Source organism: Oncorhynchus gorbuscha, linkage group LG19 (genome assembly GCF_021184085.1).
Source record: "Oncorhynchus gorbuscha isolate QuinsamMale2020 ecotype Even-year linkage group LG19, OgorEven_v1.0, whole genome shotgun sequence".
Taxonomy (NCBI): Eukaryota; Metazoa; Chordata; class Actinopteri; order Salmoniformes; family Salmonidae; genus Oncorhynchus; species Oncorhynchus gorbuscha.
In genome coordinates this window covers 11,060,249-11,081,636 of record NC_060191.1, presented here as the reverse complement: position 1 = coordinate 11,081,636, position 21,388 = coordinate 11,060,249, and the positions used below count along the sequence as shown (strand labels likewise).

The following is a 21,388-nucleotide window of genomic DNA, read 5'->3' as shown; positions in this document are numbered from 1 at the left end:
CCTAAAACGTTTTGGTGATCTTGGTGCGTTCAAGACAACTGGGAACTCTGAAATAGCGGCAATCATCTTCAAGTTGGAAAGTCAGAGTTCAAGCAAGGGACCCGAGTTCCCGGCTTGGAATTCCGAGTTGGATGACGATTCAAAACTATTTTTCTCAGGCGGAGCTGGTTCCCAGTTGTCTTGAACTTACTGAAGTCGGATACCTCCAGTTGGTTTGAACGTGGCGTAACTGCTGCGAAGGAGTCATTGGAAAGGTCGTGCCAGACAGAAATGTAGCTTGTCCACATGACAAAAACGTGGGTCACTAAAACGTTTTAAAATATGATGTGGTTACTTCAAGTATGTGCCTTTTGGATTCCGGGGTTAGATTTTACTGTAGCATGATAACGTGCGCGCTCTGTTGAATAACATCTGAAGAATTAAGTAGGATATGTTAACTTCTAGCTAAATTCACAGAATAACTAGCTAATAACTAGCTAAACATGAGTCCTGTTGCTTCAAATCAAGAGACAGCTGCAACAGGACTTCCTGCTCCTGCTTCTTCGGGATCCCCTGGAAGTAGCACACCTTTCTCCATAACTGGACATATCCAGCAAGTCTACAGCCATGTCAAAATAGAGAATTTGGTTGCAGGACTCAGTGGAGGAGTCGTGTCAACACTGGTGCTGCATCCTCTTGACCTAGTCAAAATCAGATTTGCAGGTAACGTATTGGTCAATGTGTGGTTATAAAACTCTTAGTCACAAGGTGTTTATTTGTCCGGACTGAAAACGATTTGCAGCAGCTAGCTAACTTCTACATTTGACAGGTGTACGATTGGGAACCTGCAAATGATGCAATCAGCACATGGTAATAACATAGGAGTAGCTAGCTACCTGGCTATAACTTGAATGAACAGTTGATGTTCTGTTGACTCTGACAGTGTATGTTTTCCCCTGCCTTGTCTTTTTCCTGCAGTGAGTGATGGACTGGACTTGAGACCTAAATATAATGGCATTATCCATTGTTTGAAATATGTGTGGCAGCAGGAGGGGGTCCGAGGACTCTACCAAGGAGTCACCCCAAACATCTGGGGTGCTGGGGCATCATGGGGACTCTACTTTTTCTTGTATGTATAACCAGAAGAAGTAAAACTGGTCTACTTTCTCTGGGATAATAACTTTACAATATTACGCTAGATGACATGACAGCATGCAAGCATCAGCTGACATGTATTTTTTATTTCAGTAGTCAATCCCAGGTTGATGTTTTTTTATTTCAAGGCGACAATATTGTAGAATAATAGTGAAGACATTAAAACTATGAAATAACACACATGAAATCATGTAGTAACCAAACAAGTGTTAAACAATCAAAATATATTTTATATTTGAGATTCTTAAAAGTAGCCACCCTTTGCCTTGATGACAGCCTTGCACACTCTTGTCATTCTCTCAACCACCTTCATGAGGTAGTCACCTGGAATGAATTTCAATTAACAAGTGTACCTTGTTAAAAGTTAAGTTGTGGAATTTCTTTCCTTCTTACATTTACATTTAAGTCATTTAGCAGACGCTCTTATCCAGAGCGACTTACAAATTGGTGCATTCACCTTATGACATCCAGTGGAACAGTCACTTTACAATAGTGCATCTAAATCTTAAAGGGGGGGGTGAGAGGGATTACTTATCCTATCCTAGGTATTCCTTAAAGAGGTGGGGTTTCAGGTGTCTCCGGAAGGTGGTGATTGACTCCGCTGTCCTGGCGTCGTGAGGGAGTTTGTTCCACCATTGGGGGGCCAGAGCAGCGAACAGTTTTGACTGGGCTGAGCGGGAGCTGTACTTCCTCAGTGGTAGGGAGGCGAGCAGGCCAGAGGTGGATGAACGCAGTGCCCTTGTTTGGGTGTAGGGCCTGATCAGAGCCTGGAGGTACTGAGGTGCCGTTCCCCTCACAGCTCCGTAGGCAAGCACCATGGTCTTGTAGCGGATGCGAGCTTCAACTGGAAACCAGTGGAGAGAACGGAGGAGCGGGGTGACGTGAGAGAACTTGGGAAGGTTGAACACCAGACGGGCTGCGGCGTTCTGGATGAGTTGAAGGGGTTTAATGGCACAGGCAGGGAGCCCAGCCAACAGCGAGTTGCAGTAATCCAGACGGGAGATGACAAGTGCCTGGATTAGGACCTGCGCCGCTTCCTGTGTGAGGCAGGGTCGTACTCTGCGGATGTTGTAGAGCATGAACCTACAGGAACGGGCCACCGCCTTGATGTTGGTTGAGGACGACAGGGTGTTGTCCAGGATCACGCCAAGGTTCTTAGCGCTCTGGGAGGAGAACACAATGGAGTTGTCAACCGTGATGGCGAGATCATGGAACGGGCAGTCCTTCCCCGGGAGGAAAAGCAGCTCCGTCTTGCCGAGGTTCAGCTTGAGGTGGTGATCCGTCATCCACACTGATATGTCTGCCAGACATGCAGAGATGCGATTCGCCACCTGGTCATCAGAAGGGGGAAAGGAGAAGATTAATTGTGTGTCGTCTGCATAGCAATGATAGGAGAGACCATGTGAGGTTATAACAGAGCCAAGTGACTTGGTGTATAGCGAGAATAGGAGAGGGCCTAGAACAGAGCCCTGGGGGACACCAGTGGTGAGAGCGCGTGGTGAGGAGACAGATTCTCGCCACGCCACCTGGTAGGAGCGACCTGTCAGGTAGGATGCAATCCAAGCGTGGGCCGCGCCGGAGATGCCCAACTCGGAGAGGGTGGAGAGGAGGATCTGATGGTTCACAGTATCGAAGGCAGCCGATAGATCTAGAAGGATGAGAGCAGAGGAGAGAGAGTTAGCTTTAGCAGTGCGGAGCGCCTCCGTGATACAGATGAATGACTAGTCTTGAAACCTGACTGATTTGGATCAAGAAGGTCATTCAGAGAGAGATAGCGGGAGAGCTGGCCAAGGACGGCACGTTCAAGAGTTTTGGAGAGAAAAGAAAGAAGGGATACTGGTCTGTAATTGTTGACATCGGAGGGATCGAGTGTAGGTTTTTTCAGAAGGGGTGCAACTCTCGCTCTCTTGAAGACTGAAGGGACGTAGCCAGCGGTCAGGGATGAGTTGATGAGCGAGGTGAGGTAAGGGAGAAGGTCTCCGGAAATGGTCTGGAGAAGAGAGGAGGGGATAGGGTCAAGCGGGCAGGTTGTTGGGCGGCCGGCCGTCACAAGACGCGAGATTTCATCTGGAGAGAGAGGGGAGAAAGAGGTCAGAGCACAGGGTAGGGCAGTGTGAGCAGAACCAGCGGTGTCGTTTGACTTAGCAAACGAGGATCGGATGTCGTCGACCTTCTTTTCAAAATGGTTGACGAAGTCATCTGCAGAGAGGGAGGGGGGGGAGGAGGAGGATTCAGGAGGGAGGAGAGGGTGGCAAAGAGCTTCCTAGGGTTAGAGGCAGATGCTTGGAATTTAGCGTGGTAGAAAGTGGCTTTTGCAGCAGAGACAGAGGAGGAAAATGTAGAGAGGAGGGAGTGAAAGGATGCCAGGTCCGCGGGGAGGCGAGTTTTCCTCCATTTCCGCTCGGCTGCCCGGAGCCCTGTTCTGTGAGCTCGCAATGAGTCATCGAGCCACGGAGCGGGAGGGGAGGACCGAGCCGGCCTGGAGGATAGGGGACATAGAGAGTCAAAGGATGCAGAGAGGGAGGAGAGGAGGGTTGAGGAGGCAGAATCAGGAGATAGGTTGGAGAAGGTTTGAGCAGAGGGAAGAGATGATAGGATGGAAGAGGAGAGAGTAGCGGGGGAGAGAGAGCGAAGGTTGGGACGGCGCGATACCATCCGAGTAGGGGCAGTGTGGGAGGTGTTGGATGAGAGCGAGAGGGAAAAGGATACAAGGTAGTGGTCGGAGACTTGAAGGGGAGTTGCAATGAGGTTAGTGGAAGAACAGCATCTAGTAAAGATGAGGTCGAGCGTATTGCCTGCCTTGTGAGTAGGGGGGGAAGGTGAGAGGGTGAGGTCAAAAGAGGAGAGGAGTGGAAAGGAGGCAGAGAGGAATGAGTCAAAGGTAGACGTGGGGAGGTTAAAGTCGCCCAGAACTGTGAGAGGTGAGCCGTCCTCAGGAAAGGAGCTTATCAAGGCATCAAGCTCATTGATGAACTCTCCGAGGGAACCTGGAGGGCAATAAATGATAAGGATGTTAAGCTTGAAAGGGCTGGTAACTGTGACAGCATGGAATTCAAAGGAGGCGATAGACAGATGGGTAAGGGGAGAAAGAGAGAATGACCACTTGGGAGAGATGAGGATCCCGGTGCCACCACCCCGCTGACCAGAAGCTCTCGGGGTGTGCGAGAACACGTGGGCGGACGAAGAGAGAGCAGTAGGAGTAGCAGTGTTGTCTGTGGTGATCCATGTTTCCGTCAGTGCCAAGAAGTCGAGGGACTGGAGGGAGGCATAGGCTGAGATGAACTATGCCTTGTTGACCGCAGATCGGCAGTTCCAGAGGCTACCGGAGACCTGGAACTCCACGTGGGTCGTGCGCGCTGGGACCACCAGATTAGGTGGCCGCGGCCACGCGGTGTGGAGCGTTTGTATGGTCTGTGCAGAGAGGAGAGAACAGGGATAGACAGACACATAGTTGACAGGCTACAGAAGAGGCTACGCTAATGCAAAGGAGATTGGAATGACAAGTGGACTACACGTCTCGAATGTTCAGAAAGTTAAGCTTACGTAGCAAGAATCTTATTGACTAAAATGATTAAAATGATACAGTACTGCTGAAGTAGGCTAGCTGGCAGTGGGTGCGTTGTTGACACTACACTAATCAAGTCGTTCCGTTGAGTGTAATAGTTTCTGCAGTGCTGCTATTCGGGGGCTAGCTGGATAGCTAGTAGTGTTGTTTACGTTACGTTGCGTTAAAAGAACGACAATAGCTGGCTAGCTAACCTAGAAAATCGTTCTTAATGCGTTTAAGCGTTTAAGCCAATCAGTTGTGTTGTGACAAGTTAGGGGTGGTATACAGAAGGTAAAAGACAAGACCAAGTGCATATTATAGCAAGACCAGCTCAAATAAGCAAAGAGAAAGAACAGTCCATCATTACTTTAAGCCATGAAGGTCAGTGAATCCTGATAATGTCAAGAACTTTGAAAGTTTCTTCAAGTGCAGTCGCAAAAACCATCAAGTGCTATGATGAAACCCAGAATTACCTCTACTGCAGAGGATAAGTTAATTAGCATTAACTACACCTCAGATTGCAACCCAAATAATATGTGCTTCACAGAGTTCAAGTAACAGGCACATCTCAACATCCACTATTCAGAGGAGACTGCGTGAATCAGGCCTTCGTGGTAGAATTGCTGCAAAGAAACGACTGCTAAAGGACACCAATAAGAAGAGACTTGCTTGGGCCAAGAAACACGAGCAATGGACATTAGACCGGTGGAAATCTGTCCTTTGGTCTGGAGTCCAATTTGGAGATTTTTGGTTACAACCGCCGTATCTTTGTGAGACGCAGAGTAGGTGAACGGATGATCTCCGCATGTGGTTCCCACCGTGATTCATGTAGGGAGAGGTGTTATGGTGTGGGGGTGCTTTGCTGGTGACACTGTGATTTGTTTGGCTACCACAGCATGGCTACCACAGCATTCTGCAGCGATACGCCCTCCCATCTGGTTTGCGCATAGTGGGACTATTATTTGTTTTTCAACAGGACAATGACCCAACACACCTCCAGGCTGTTTAAGGGCTATTTGACTGAAAAGAAGAGTGATGGAGTGCTGCATCAGATGACCTGGCCTTCACAATCACCCGACCTCAACCCAGTTGAGATTGTTTGGGATGAGTTGGACTGCAGAGTTATGGAAAAGCAGCCAAAAAGTGCTCCGCATATTTTGGAACTCCTTCAAGACTGTTGGAAAAGCATTCCTCGTGAAGTTGGTTGAGAGAATCCCAAAAGTGTGCAAAGCTGTCATCAAGGCCAAGGGTGGCTAATTTGAAGAATCTCAAAGCTAAAATATATTTTGAATTGTTCAACACTGTTCTTGGTTACTACAGTACATGATTCCATATATGTTATTTCATAGTTTTGATGTATTCACTATTATTATACAATTTAGAAAATTAGTAGGTGTGTCCAAACTTTTGACTGGTACTGTATATATTTTTAATAATACCATATTTGAGTACTAACAGTCAAATAATAAATCTATTTTATTTTTAAAAACATCGCATTCAGGGCACATGCCTATTGATTCTGTTATAAGTGAGTAGGTGTGCCCAAACGTTTGTACTGTGTATATATAGCATGCTTTCTATCTGATTTTGGTTGTTTAAGTTGACACTGAAACAGTTTTTCTGTCCTGAAAATGCCTGCATAAGAATTTCCTATACAGCAAAATCCCTGTAATTAGCTCCAATGACTGTAATTTCCTCCATATTAAAGTGGTAGTTCGAGACTTCCCCAGAGTCGGTTGAACAGGAACAGTTCGTGTAGACTAACGGTTCGTGTAGACTTCAAGTCATTACGCTAACTAGTTGGCATTGGCTTGTGAAACTACCTCTAACTTCCTTCATACTGGACACAGAGGCATAAAAATTGTATCCACGATGGTATTCTGTTGCAATTAGCGATATTCATAATATAATTATTTTTCACATGAACACCCCCCCCAAAAATGGAAGATATCCTGTAGCCCAGTTTGAAACTCCGTGATCTATCCAATCAAATATGAACTCATAACTTAACATGACTGTTGACAATAGCACTTTTAAATAGCAATGGTAGCTTAGGGATTTGTCTATTGAAGTGTCCAATTAATTTTCTGTACTGTCTGTGTTAACTTCCCCCACAGTTACAATGCCATCAAGGCGTACACTAAGGAAGGGCGTCATTCTGAACTGAGTGCCACAGAACACCTGCTGTCAGCCGCCCAAGCAGGTTAGTACTGCCTTTGTCTAGACCCCAGGGACACACACACTGATGGTGGCGTGAGGTCAATACAATGTCTATAACCACCAACTTCAAAGGTCAACACTGTTTGATCTATCCGCATAGGACAAGTGTGGCTCGGTCCATGCTTTCATTCCAATCAAACAGTTACCGTTACACAGCTAAATAAACATATCATAGTCTGCTCCTCTAGTCCAGACTTTGATTAGTTGAATCAAACTGACTGGTTGGAACAAAGTATTTGACTCTGACTAAGGAAAAAGTACATATGTATACAGTTACTGGTCAATTTGCTGACATTTTATTATTTTTCTGGCTATATACAGTCATGTGATTTACCCTAATCATGTTAGAGAGTTCAGTGGAATAAACTAATCCACTGCACTCACTGCCAGACAATGGTAAAGGGAAGAAAGACACTACTGCTCTGTGTCGTGTTCTACCAACCTCAAGTGACTTTAATTCAACTTAATGAGATAGGGATGTCTTCACCAGCTCCATGCGTCACAGGCTCCGTGTAGTGTAGCGTAGAACTTGTAGTTTGGTTTAATTCATGTGTGTGTGTGTGTGATAGCTCAGAAACTCACCTCTATTTCCTCCGTCTCCAGGTGTATTGACTCTCACCCTAACCAACCCTATCTGGGTGACTAAGACTCGCCTGGTGCTGCAGTATAACGCTGATCCCACCAGGAAACAGTACAAAGGGATGATAGATGCACTGGTGAAGATCTACCGGAATGAGGGGATACCTGGACTGTACAGGGTGAGGCTCAGTATAACCCAGGTTTTGTCATCTGTATGTATGATGGCTGTATCCTGAATAGAGCTTATTTGGACTCTTGTCTGCTTAGAAGTCAAGTTCAGGTCCAGTGAATGTGCAGGACATGTGAATGGTGTCATATGTAAACATGTTTTCTCCTTATGACCCCTCACAGCCTAAAATTAGGCAATGTACCATGAAACTTCAATTAAACTTCAAATAGCTGTCCTTTTTAATAGCTGGGCATCGGCAGACATTTCAGCAAGTAAACGCCTGTTTCAAAAAAACACTGGGTCTAAATGAATTGTTTACGAGGTTACCATAGACTAAGCTCTGATATTCCCACGATCAACATGTTTTATTTAATTCTGTCATTGTTGGCGCCACCAAAAAGAAAACACGAGATCAAATGGAGCTCTCCATGGAGCTGATGGGCGAAATTGGGGTGTATGATTTGGCAGTCTTGTCTTTGTAAGTCTGATCTACAATGGATTTGTTATTATAATGTTTATACTGGTCATACTGGTCACAATAATCAGTGTGGTAGTCTTTTCAACTTTTCATTGTGCAAAGGTTGTGTGCATTAACGAAATAGCCTCCTGGCTCAAGTAGAAACCTGTCTCTAATAAGCACAGATTGTGTTCAGTGATTAAAGAAAATAAACAGCCCTGCTATTAAATATGCACTATGCAGAAATTGCTCCACCATTTCCTGGTTGCTCAAATATCGAATAGTTGGCCTCATTTAATTTTACAAGCAAGTATAGTGTAGTGTAGAGAATCATTGTACCATCTAAGCCGCTGTGAAATATCTTTTCCATACCCAAACATATTGTTTTTTCAGATGGTGTACAGAACCGGTGTACAAAACCAAAAGTTAAAGAATCAAAAACAAAACTTAAGAACGAAGAATGACTCAACCATATGGGAAATCGCCACATAGAACAGATCTACCACTTCTTAGACTTTCTTTCAATGAGTGACATACCTATAACTCACATTTCTATGTGAATTTGGTCGGTTTACCCAAAAGGTTACAAGGGTGCAGCCTTTATTGAAGTTTTATGTATGCACTGTAGTTGCATAAGATTTGAATGCATGTTTTATAGACTACCACTAGGGGGTAGTACCTCCATTTTTCATTTTAGCAATTTAGCACACTCTTATCCAGAGGGACATGCATTTAGTCCATTCATCTTAATTAAGATAGCTAGGTGAGACAACCACATTTCACAGTCATTGGTGGAAAAAGTACCCAATTATTATACTTCAGTAAAAGTAAAGATACATTAATAGGAAACGACTCAAGCAAAAGTGAAAATCACCCATTAAAATACTACTTAAGTAAAATTCTAAGTTTCTGGTTTAAAATATACTTAAGTATCAAAGTAAATGTAATTGCTAAAATATACTTAAGTATCAAAAGTAAAAGTATAAATTATTTCAAATTCCTTATATTAAGCAAACCAGGCGGCACCAAACCAGTACAGATACCCCAAAAAACTACTTAAGTTGTATTTTTACTTAACTACTTTACACAGCTGTTCACAGTCATGGTAATAAGTACATTTTTTCCTCAATAAAGTAGTCATCAGCAAAGTCAGTGTTAGTAGGAGTAGATCATGCATATGGCAGGGCTGATCAATGACAGTCCTCTAGGGCTAAAACACTTCGGATTGTCATCTTCTCCGAACAAGGGACTAATTCAGATCTGGGACACCAGGAAGTGTTTCGGACCTCCAGGACCGGAATTGTAACAGCCTGGGTAGTCAATAGGATAAATTGTCTTTCAAGATATTAGTGTTTTTATATCAGCTGTAAGTATTTTTCAATATTATAAATACCATGATCATATCAATTGGATTTGGAAGATAATATATAACATTTCATTTCAAAGTGTATTTGTCAGGTACAGATAAATGACCCCTGTGTTTAATCCTCCAGGGGTATGTTCCTGGTTTATTTGGCACGTCACACGGGGCATTGCAGTTCATGGCCTATGAGGAGTTGAAGAGAGACTACAACAAATACAAGAAAATGCCTTCAGAAGCTAAACTGGTGAGTGCAGACTGCAGAGTGAGGAAACATTAAGACTTCTATAACCACACCTAGTTTGAATGACTCAACCATATGGGGAATAAACCTTTAAAGTACTTATAAAGAAAACCCACATCTAAGTGTTGCAGGATTTTTGGAAGAATTACCGTAATGCTTATTAAAGAAGTGACTCTCAGGCATCATTCCTCCAACCTCTCTGTCTTTCCCACTCTCTCTCCGCCTGACCAGAATGCATTGGAATACATCACAATGGCAGCTCTATCCAAAATATTTGCTGTGGCTACCACGTACCCTTACCAGGTGGTGCGGGCTCGCCTGCAGGACCAGCATAATAAGTACAATGGAGTCCTGGATGTGGTCAGGAGGACATGGAGGTAGGCCAAAACCACACTGTTGGTTTACTGTACATACAGGGAAAATAGCTAGTTTTAGGTTAACTAACCAAAACATGGTATAATTGACTATTAAGTGTGCATATAACCATGTTCATGGGATTTGGTATCATAACAGTGTGAAGCAACAAAGATCTGCAGCTTCAAACTCTAACTCTACAGAGAGCCACAAGAAATCTTGCCCATACCAATGCTGCCATTTCAATCTGTTTTTTTCCCTCCCACATAGTGACTACTGTGTTTCTTTTGGCCCCTCCTCCACAGGAATGAGGGAGCTGTAGGGTTCTATAAAGGCATGGTGCCCAACCTGATCCGTGTCACCCCAGCCTGCTGTATCACCTTCGTGGTCTATGAGAACGTGTCTCGCTTCCTGACGGGCCAGAAGTAAGGAGGACTAATGAGACAGCCATGGAAGGACCACAAATAGGAAGGGACTCAGAAACTAGAACTGTCACAGCAGGTAACTGGACAACTGAAGTCTCCAGAACTGTCACAGCAGGTAACTGGACAACTGAAGTCTCCAGAACTGTCACAGCAGGTAACTGGACAACTGAAGTCTCCAGAACTGTCACAGCAGGTAACTGGACAACTGAAGTCTCCAGAACTGTCACAGCAGGTAACTGGACAACAGGAGCAGACATATCCCCTGGATATACCTCTGGTAGCCGAGTCAAAACAACCATAAAGGAACACCTAAAGCATGTGGTGTAATTAGATCTTATTACCACTATGAAAAACCAGGATTCGCGTCTATCGTATACATTTGAGGTTTGGCATTCTCAGAGACATGATGTTGACAATGCTGGTAATTAAAGACTGGTCTCTGTCTCTTGGATGCATCACAGAAGAACAGACCTCACTGGAGGTAATCATGTACCCCCAATTTGTTTTAATTTAACTTATTGGCATCATACTGTAGTGCATGTAAACCTTCATGTTGATTATGTCATAGGAAATGATCACAGAGACTGATTGCACTGTTCAACATCTTTGAAATATTGTTAATTTCAGAAGTCTTCAGCTGAAATATCAAGTTTGAATTGGCATTAGTCCATTTCTTTCAGGTAAAATATTCTATTCAAGTTTCAACCTTTATGTTGCTTTTGTATTTGTTAAGCTTTTTGTTGTTTCAGATTCAATTTTACAGCTGTTCTGTGTTTACGTGTCATTTGGAAAAAGGGATCAGCACATGCATTTCTTTATGATTTTACCTGGCCATACAAATGTCATGCCCTGACCTTGGAGAGACTTTTTATTTCTCTTTTTGGTTAGGTCAGGGTGTGATTTGGGTGGGCATTCTAGTTTTTCTTTTTCTTTGTTGGCTGGGTATGGTTCCCAATCAGGCAGCTGTCTATCGTTCGCTCTGATTGGAGATCATACTTAGGCAGCCTTTTTTCCACCTTTAGTTTGTGGGATCTTGATTTTTGTATAGTTGCTGTGTAGCCTGCAGAACTTTATGTTCATTTTGTATTTTGTTGTTTTTCGGTGTTCAATGTCTAAATGCATTTAAATGCACTTCTTTATGAATTCACACATTAAAAAAAAAAAAATATATATTCTCTGATAGGAAAACATGTTATAGTATAATGAGTAACACAATGCTTGATTCATACAAAATATTACTTTATTGACAGTAATTCATTTTAAAATGTACGACTTCAACAGATTACATGCACAGCCAAAATCTTTCCTTATTAAACAGGAATGGGACTAATGTGGAATAAATCTCATTTCAGGTGGCCAATAAACTAGACCCTACCCATGTGCTGTAGTATAAAACATTCAAGTGAACATCAGTGATACTGTAGTAGGATTTAGCCACAACTGAAGTTGTCTGATTGGCCAGAGGACATTGTCAAAGACTAGGAACCCATTCAGAAACTAAACTGATATGTAGTCAAAGGCTTCAGAAGTATTGTTAGGGGTTCTTTCTCTATGGGGCCTGGTCCCATCACTTAATAAAGAAGGCCTCATTTGGGCAGCTCCTCTATGAAGACCCTGGATACAGAGTTCCACCCTGTAGATGCGTCTCCTCTGGGGTAGTCAGCACAGGTCCCCACCCAGATAGCCACGTCCACCAGGCCTGCCCGGATCCCCTCACACAACCCTTCAACTGGGACAAGACAAGAGGAATACACAGGTCATAGATCCACTCACACAACCCTTAGACTGGGACAAGACGAGAAGTTACTCGGGTAAATTTGGGTAAAGTGTCACTGAGAGAAAAACTAAGGTAATTGGGGTTTATTTTCAAGATAACTTCCTGAGTTACATTGAACACTCACACTGCCGTATGTGTGCCAAGACGAGGGCTGTTAATTGCTTTGTTTTGGTCTTGCTACACTGGTGAACTTGGCAGCTAAAGAAGGAAAACTATGGAGTAGGCATGCATATGCCAAATGTCTTGCTTCACAGTAAACAGTTTAAACAGTAATAGTAGAGATATTATTCATATTTTAAGGCTACAATAGATTTCACATTTGAGATATATAAGCAAAATACCACCACAAACAAATAGCTACCACTAGCTACAATAGCTCAGTTTACTGGATGAGCTGTGCATGTTGGTGGTATAATCTCTAACCAGATGAGGTTCTGTGTATAGTGAGTGTAAGGTTGATTACCAGATGAGGTTCTATATATAGTGAGTGTAAGGTTGATTACCAGATGAGGTTCTGTATATAGTGAGTGTAAGGTTGATTACCAGATGAGGTTCTGTGTATAGTGAGTGTAAGGTTGATTACCACATGAGGTTCTGTATATAGTGAGTGTAAGGTTGATTACCAGATGAGGTTCTGTATATAGTGAGTGTAAGGTTGATTACCAGATGAGGTTCTATACATAGTGAGTGTAAGGTTGATTACCAGATGAGGTTCTGTATATAGTGAGTGTAAGGTTGATTACCAGATGAGGTTCTATACATAGTGAGTGTAAGGTTGATTACCAGATGAGGTTCTATACATAGTGAGTGTAAGGTTGATTACCAGATGAGGTTCTGTATATAGTGAGTGTAAGGTTGATTACCAGATGAGGTTCTATACATAGTGAGTGTAAGGTTGATTACCAGATGAGGTTCTGTATATAGTGAGTGTAAGGTTGATTACCAGATGAGGTTCTGTATATAGTGAGTGTAAGGTTGATTACCAGATGAGGTTCTGTATATAGTGAGTGTAAGGTTGATTACCAGATGAGGTTCTATACATAGTGAGTGTAAGGTTGATTACCAGATGAGGTTCTGTATATAGTGAGTGTAAGGTTGATTACCAGATGAGGTTCTATACATAGTGAGTGTAAGGTTGATTACCAGATGAGGTTCTATACATAGTGAGTGTAAGGTTGATTACCAGATGAGGTTCTGTATATAGTGAGTGTAAGGTTGATTACCAGATGAGGTTCTATACATAGTGAGTGTAAGGTTGATTACCAGATGAGGTTCTGTATATAGTGAGTGTAAGGTTGATTACCAGATGAGGTTCTGTATATAGTGAGTGTAAGGTTGATTACCAGATGAGGTTCTATACATAGTGAGTGTAAGGTTGATTATCAGATGAGGTTCTATACATAGTGAGTGTAAGGTTGATTACCAGATGAGGTTCTGTATATAGTGAGTGTAAGGTTGATTACCAGATGAGGTTCTATACATAGTGAGTGTAAGGTTGATTACCAGATGAGGTTCTGTATATAGTGAGTGTAAGGTTGATTACCAGATGAGGTTCTGTATATAGTGAGTGTAAGGTTGATTACCAGATGAGGTTCTGTATATAGTGAGTGTAAGGTTGATTACCAGATGAGGTTCTGTATATAGTGAGTGTAAGGTTGATTACCAGATGAGGTTCTGTGTATAGTGAGTGTAAGGTTGATTACCACATGAGGTTCTGTATATAGTGAGTGTAAGGTTGATTACCAGATGAGGTTCTGTATATAGTGAGTGTAAGGTTGATTACCAGATGAGGTTCTATACATAGTGAGTGTAAGGTTGATTACCAGATGAGGTTCTGTATATAGTGAGTGTAAGGTTGATTACCAGATGAGGTTCTATACATAGTGAGTGTAAGGTTGATTACCAGATGAGGTTCTGTATATAGTGAGTGTAAGGTTGATTACCAGATGAGGTTCTATACATAGTGAGTGTAAGGTTGATTACCAGATGAGGTTCTGTATATAGTGAGTGTAAGGTTGATTACCAGATGAGGTTCTATACATAGTGAGTGTAAGGTTGATTACCAGATGAGGTTCTGTATATAGTGAGTGTAAGGTTGATTACCAGATGAGGTTCTATACATAGTGAGTGTAAGGTTGATTACCAGATGAGGTTCTGTATATAGTGAGTGTAAGGTTGATTACCACATGAGGTTCTGTATATAGTGAGTGTAAGGTTGATTACCAGATGAGGTTCTGTATATAGTGAGTGTAAGGTTGATTACCAGATGAGGTTCTGTATATAGTGAGTGTAAGGTTGATTACCAGATGAGGTTCTATATATAGTGAGTGTAAGGTTGATTACCAGATGAGGTTCTATATATAGTGAGTGTAAGGTTGATTACCAGATGAGGTTCTATACATAGTGAGTGTAAGCTTGATTACCAGATGAGGTTCTGTATATAGTGAGTGTAAGGTTGATTACCAGATGAGGTTCTGTATATAGTGAGTGTAAGGTTGATTACCAGATGAGGTTCTATACATAGTGAGTGTAAGGTTGATTACCAGATGAGGTTCTGTATATAGTGAGTGTAAGGTTGATTACCAGATGAAGTTCTATATATAGTGAGTGTAAGGTTGATTACCAGATGAGGTTCTGTATATAGTGAGTGTAAGCTTGATTACCAGATGAGGTTCTGTGTATGTTGATGGTGGAGTTGAGCTCAGGGCTGCCTTGGTCCAGGTAGATGATGAACTCGATGGGCAGAGGTCCTGTACACTCAGCTCCGTTGAAGGTGAAGTACCAACGCTGGCAGCAGGCTGTCTTACACTTCAGCCTCAGGGAGCCGCTGAAGAGCACACGCAGGGCACTGTCTGAACGCAGCTTGGTGAATGTACAGTCCTACAGGGGAGACACGAGAGGTGGAGACACTAGCATCCAATGATAGCATCTTCAATGTTTTATGTTTTGTATTCATGTCTCATTTCAATTCAGTGTGAATAATACAATGTTGTTACTAGCAATTACACTGTTAGTACACAGGCTTAAGAGCAAATGAAAATAACATGTTAACAAATGTCTTTCTCTAAACAAACACAATCAATGTTATTATGGATGATCAACATAGTAATAATGCTGATGTAACTATATTACTCTGTGCCCCAGATCCTGTCTAATGAGCATTGCCTGCCACTTACAGCTATTTTGCCCAGGTCGATCCCATAGTTGAGTGAGTTCCAGGCACACTGCTTGTAGTTGGGTTTCCATGGCTCCTCAAACACCTCACTCACGCACTCTCCTTTCTCCCCCTTGATGCCATCGCGCCCCGGGATGCCAGGAGTCCCAGGGATGCCATTGGTGCCAGGGTTACCCTCCCTTCCAGGGGTGCCAGCCGGACCCCGGGGGCAGCTGTTGTACTGGAGAATGAGAGAGGGAGGGAGATAGGAAGAGATGGAGGGAAAGAGACACTGTTATAATGGGGAACAAGAGGGAGAGACAGACTGTTCTAATAACCACACTAATAACATACCACCTAGAGTTAAGAAGTGCCAGGTTGTCATCTTAGCATCATATGAACTACATCAAATGTATGTGCCCACATTCATGACAATGAACATCTAGACCTGTAATGGATAATGGTGGACACAGACATCAGTTCAATGTCTAGTTTTGATTTACAGTTGATTTGGTTGTCAACTAACGTGAATTCAACCTGAAACCAACAGAAATGTGAACCTTGTCATGGATTTAGGTGAAAAGTTGGGTGAGAAAATGACAAACATTTCTGAAATTATTTTACGTTGATGACTTTTTGCAAATCCAATCAGTTTTCTACATTGATTCAACTTCATCACATTGATTTTTGGTTTGTGGAAACAACACTGATTCAACCAGTTTGTGTCCAGGGGGACTTGACTCCCAATCACAAAAGTGCAAAAGAAGATGTCAAATGTCTAGGCCTTTTGTGACCAAATGAAGTGAGTGACAGAGTGAATGAAGCAAGAATTCAGAGTGTAAATCTGTGTCCCTGTGTTTGTGGTCAGTCAGTGACTTGAAACAGACAGACCAGCATGATTCAATGTCCAGTTCTGTTTTGTTTAAACAGATGCTGCCTCTTACTCACAGTGACTCAAACACATACAGACAGGCTGGCTGGCCAGAGTAACCATACCACACAGAGAGAGAAACCATGCTTCTCTAACATGACTGTTTATCGCAAGACTCTCATACGTAGATATACTTGGTGAATCAGCAACTGAGTAGATGTAAATCAGGGGAAATCAGGAAGTATTTTTCTGTGCTATTGTCTGATGTACTAGGCCTAGATTCCAGTATACAAACTTGTGATACTCTTAGTTAAGCACATTGTATCAGAATAAATATGTAGCATTGTTCTCAGATCAAGAACATTCACTTAAAGGATATAAAAGGACATAGGAAAAGGTTAGCCAGTGCTCAATGGAGTCATTAGTAACCATTGAGAACCGGCTGGGAAAATGTCAGCTTTTTATTAGTCATGCAGCTGTGCTGTGCTAGGTTGTGCTGTGCTGTGCTGTGCAAAGACTGAGTCTTCGATAACAAATAAGAAACCAAAGACAACGTCAGCTTATATTACAGTGAACTGGTTATTTCAAGAACTTGTTCTAACTTGAGCTGATATTGTTCATATTACTTTTAGACAATGAGCATTTCAGGAATGCCAAAATCAAATATAAAATGGGGTAGGCTATGGAATTACATGCCGTATTTAAATTCCAGCTGTCGAGACACAAATGTTATACTGAGCAATATACCAGGCCTGAAGAGCCCTTGGCCAGGTTTCCCAAAAGCATCTTAAGACTAAGTTCAAAACCATCGTTATTAACGTTGAACTTGAAAACACTCTAAATCTAACGCCTGCCTCAGACCACTCATAGAACAGCTAAGCACGCCGTTAGATGTTTTTTTGCCCTCCCACTTCACTTTATACACAGAAGATCTCCGCTAAACATAAAATCACATCTGTCTCTGTGAACATGATATCTTCAGAACAAAGTTGACTAGAAATTCAAAGTTGCCAATGTCCTTGCAATTGATACAAACTAGTGACTTGTAAAAATGTTTCAAATGAGAGATGGCCGAATTAAAATATAAAAACAGTAAGCTATAGGCCTATTTCAATCATATTGAAATACATTTCATGTTCAATAAATTGAGTTCTATTTTGCTGTCTTTAATTTGTCTCAACATATTTTATGATGTGTAGCCTAACTTGTGCACAAGGATCTGCCAAATCAGTGATTTAGTGGACTTTTATCATTAGAATAATACCCCTCTATTTCCAGCCATCTGTGATAATATCGTTCTGCCCCTGAACAAGGCAGTTAACCCACTGTTCCTTGGCCGTCATTGTAAATAAGAATGTGTTCTTAACTGACTTGTCCAGTTAAATAAAGGTAAAATAAAAAAATCTATAAATACAAATATCTCTCTAGGTCTAGGAGCTGATCCGTTGTCAGTATTGTGAAATACGTATAATGTTAAAGAAAGATTTTGATTGAGAAAGCTGATCCAAGAGCAGCACTCACTTTCTTTCGATCTTAACAGTATCAACACATGCTCCAACGATACAAAGCGACAATTCTCTCTGCATGGTGATTAGGAAAACACCTAATATATCTTTGGCTTTTGTATGAAAATACATTGTTAAAACACTCGCAAGCCTACATTCCATCGCTATTAGAAAACCGGACCCAGGTCCGTTTTTGCCATTAAGTGACTATGGTGGAGCCACCTGGGGGTCTGCTCTGACTGGGGGAGTGATGTGTCTGGGTCCCACAGCTTACCAAACAAAGTACCAGGGTCATGCTGTTGAAATGACAGATTGTGACTTTAAGATAAACCAAGTATTCTCCTATAAAAGCACTTGAGCACATGTATGGGATTTGTATGGTATGGTTCTCAATCAGAAGCAGCTGTCAATCGTTGTCCCTGATTGAGAACCATATTTAGGTGGCCTGGTTTCACTTTTGAGTTGTGGGTGATTCTTTTCCGTGTCAGTGTTTGTGCCACACGGGACTCGTTTGTTTCGTTCTTTCACTTTGTTATTTTGTAGTGTTCAGTTGTACATATTAAAATGGACACTTACCACGCTGCAAATTGGTCCGATATCTCTTACTCCTCGACAGAAGAAGAGGACGAGCGTTACAACCATATGTAAATGCCTCTGTGACTAGAAAAATGTGGTTATTATCCTTTATTAATATATGCCATTTAGCAGACATTTTTATCCATACATTACTTATGGGTGCTCCAACCCACAACCCTGGCATTGCAAGTGCCATGCTCTATCAACTGGGCCATACAGGACTGGATCCAATATCCTTATAAGACCACCGTTGAGGGAATGGATGTCTCAGACGTTTATGAGGGTTTGATTTGTTTCTGGAGAGAATTCAAAAACCATGAAAGGCACCTCTGTTCCGCTCAGCTACACAGCTGACTTTGCTATTAACTAATCCGAAACGTGCTGAGCAAACTGCAGTCGCCCACTGTATAATATAACGTGTTTATACTTTACACAGACAAACATACTTCTGCTGCGTAAACAGAGAAAGTGACTGTTATTGTAACTGTGGACTAACATTGAGAAATCCCCAACACACCATACATTAACTTTGGACTCAATTAGGTTTTACACAGATCCAAACTTTTCAAACGAGCTGAACAAAAAGAAGACCCAACATAGAGAAAAAAGTGACGTCTCGGCAAACCGTGTGCAGACTTCAAACCAGGCTGAGAGCATGCTGCTAAAGACATACATAATACACAGTAACGGTACAGTGGCAAGAAAAAAACTATATGCTCTGGAAAGGATGATATTATTACCATGTTGTTCAAATAAGAGGTTCTTGAATTGGATTTTAACAGAGATTCTGGTGCAGTTTGGTTTGTTTGCATCGTTTCCAGTACACTAGACAGATAATAACAACATTACTCAGTTATTACCATGCAGTCCTTTACTGCTGGTCAGATGTATGCACTAGGACTACACCAAAGCAACCACCCACTATTTTACAGTAGGCTAAACCTCCTGGGCAAAAACTGGTTGAAACAACGTCGTTTCCAGGAAATTCCAATGTGATGAGTTGAATCAACGTGGAAAACTAATTGGATTTGCAAAAAGTCATCAACATAATGACATTTCGTCTTTTTTTCACCCAACGTATAACCTAAATCCAATGACATGGTGACATGATTTGTTGAATTCACGTTAGTTGACAACTCAACCAAATGTAAATCCAAACTAGATGTTGAGCAGACGTCTGTGCCCAGTGAACAAACAATGAACCAGCCAGACCCCTCATGACTTCTGTCTGGGTCTTTTTATTCTTCTGCATGCTGGACCTTTGCCAGCTTCTTGTTTGAGTCAGTCATGCCCAGTATGCCATATAATATTGAAAGAACATTTGCGAGTGGCCACTGGTCAACGTGGCACCAATCATCCATAGCCCATTCAAAATGATGGTAGTAGATATGGAACTGAAAATCACTGAAAATAAAATATCTTTGAAAAAAACGTTTGATATTTTAAAGGATGAAATAATGAAAGATATTTGCAACAATTAACGGCTTAAACATTGGTTAAATTAATCGGGATGAGATTCTGTAGTTTTCGGCACTTTGAGGGCTGTGCAGCGTTAACCCAAAATAGTTTATTTGAGATGTTTTTTTTTTACCTTTTCGTATTCAACATCCTTCCTGTCAAGTGCCTTTCTCAATTTCTCTGCTCCATTGAAAGGTAGAATCACGCAGGTGAGGAGCAGCAGACGAGTTAGAGCTGATACCATCTTTTATTTTCCCAAAAGATCGAGAGAGACCACGGCAAGGATTCCCTGCTGCTGTGCTGCGCCGTATTTCAAGTGAGGGGATGAGGGAAATTTAGAGCGCGCCTAAGCTCTGCCTGTAAATGTGTTCTCACATAGCATATGATTTATGAGTTTTTGCCGCTAAAGTTTGTCAAATGTCTGGACCTACTCAGAAGTTGTCATGGGCGGGAAATAAAATTTTACTTAAAAATATGATTTATATTAATGTGAGCCTACTGCGTGTCAATTGGTCTGGAACTGGAACATGTGTTAACCACATGGTCAATTGTTCAAGACCCGTTTTAGGCTATTTGTTCACCCTCAATTGCTTCACAACAAACGGCTCCAGCGAATTTTGAACTTTTAGTGTTGAAAAGCGATATCTCAAGTATAAATAACATAAAGTGCACACACTAAAGGGAGATTATTATGTTGTTGCTGAGCAAAATAGTGTTTTTTTTAGACACAACTGCAAATTTCAAGGAGTTGGTGTGATGGGAATCGTGATGTCATCGGCCTCCCATCTTGCTTGAGGAATAATAGAGGAGCAATAAAGAACAAAAAAGGAAATGTCTTCAGCGTTATAGATTGAATAGAACCCAACATATTGATTATGCTTCAGCTTGTTTAGTTGTTGTGGGCTGCCCTGTGCCCCACCACTAATAACAGATTGTTGTAATTTCTCATCTATTGTAGATCCACATCATGGTATAGAATCAGTTATATGTGGGTATTCTAGTCTGTTATTTCATGAAATTGGGAATAACTTAATGGCATACTCCTTGTGTCCTCTCGCCTAACCTCATTGGGGACACTGTTTCGGATGGGACGTTAAAATGGGTGCCCTGACTCTCTGTGGTCACTAAAGATCCCATGGCACCTATCATACGAGTAGAGGTGTTAACCCCGGTGTCCTGGTTAAATTCCCAATCTGTCCCCAGTTTACAATTGGCTCATTCATCCCCCTCCTCTCCAACTATTCCCCAGGTCGTTGCTGTAAATGAGAATGTGTTCTCAGTCAATTTACCAGGTAAAATAATGGTAAAATAAAACACTCAAAACCCATTGGATGAGAATGTCAGAGGTCCCTCCCCTCTGATCTTCTCCTCCAATGGGTTTTGAAAAGGAGGCTTATTTAATTGAAATCTTCCTTAAGTATTTTTCCTGTAGACTAGCTGATGATTAATGTTGATGACTACAAACAATTATAGGTTATGTATAGTATATAGGTTATGTATATTATGTATAAGTCTGAGCTCTAGAAAGACACCAGAGTTTCCAACTTGGAATTCCGAG

General features: G+C 41.9%; 2 protein-coding genes across 5 annotated transcripts; one reads left to right on the top strand and one right to left on the bottom strand.

Moving 5' to 3' along the window:
- LOC124005448 (mitochondrial folate transporter/carrier-like) lies at positions 1-11,669 on the top strand. Of its 4 annotated transcripts, none has more exons than XR_006833616.1 (8): positions 1-702; positions 958-1,108; positions 6,799-6,884; positions 7,505-7,659; positions 9,600-9,713; positions 9,942-10,087; positions 10,370-10,565; positions 10,605-11,669. XR_006833616.1 is itself a non-coding variant. In XM_046314726.1 (7 exons), the coding sequence occupies exons 1-7, from the start codon at positions 483-485 to the stop codon at positions 10,491-10,493; spliced, it is 996 nt and encodes a 331-aa protein (XP_046170682.1). In that variant the 5' UTR covers positions 1-482; the 3' UTR covers positions 10,494-11,669. The 4 variants fall into 4 exon arrangements, 1 of the variants encoding a protein (XP_046170682.1); XR_006833618.1 differs by having other exon boundaries at positions 10,370-10,643; positions 10,722-11,669; XR_006833617.1 differs by having other exon boundaries at positions 10,370-10,682; positions 10,722-11,669.
- Positions 11,670-11,711: 42 nt separating this feature from the next.
- Positions 11,712-20,266, bottom strand: LOC124005449 (collagen triple helix repeat-containing protein 1-like). Its single transcript, XM_046314727.1, has 4 exons — positions 19,964-20,266; positions 15,443-15,661; positions 14,930-15,146; positions 11,712-12,218 (listed from the first exon to the last, which is right to left on the bottom strand). The coding sequence occupies exons 1-4, from the start codon at positions 20,072-20,074 to the stop codon at positions 12,076-12,078; spliced, it is 690 nt and encodes a 229-aa protein (XP_046170683.1). The 5' UTR covers positions 20,075-20,266; the 3' UTR covers positions 11,712-12,075.
- Between the last annotated feature and the right edge of the window lie 1,122 nt (positions 20,267-21,388).

Bases quoted from the DNA above. Each gene is read 5' to 3' on its own strand.
- LOC124005448 (XM_046314726.1), top strand. From the start codon at position 483: ATGAGTCCTGTTGCTTCAAATCAAGAGACAGCTGCAACAGGACTTCCT. The intron at 1,109-6,798 runs GTATGTATAACC...CTTCCCCCACAG, and splicing joins TGGGGACTCTACTTTTTCTT to TTACAATGCCATCAAGGCGT. The intron at 10,088-10,369 runs GTAGGCCAAAAC...CCTCCTCCACAG, and splicing joins GTGGTCAGGAGGACATGGAG to GAATGAGGGAGCTGTAGGGT.
- LOC124005449 (XM_046314727.1), bottom strand. From the start codon at position 20,074: ATGGTATCAGCTCTAACTCGTCTGCTGCTCCTCACCTGCGTGATTCTA. The intron at 15,147-15,442 runs GTAAGTGGCAGG...TCTCCCCTGTAG, and splicing joins TCGACCTGGGCAAAATAGCT to GACTGTACATTCACCAAGCT. The intron at 12,219-14,929 runs GTAATCAAGCTT...GTCTTGTCCCAG, and splicing joins CATACACAGAACCTCATCTG to TTGAAGGGTTGTGTGAGGGG.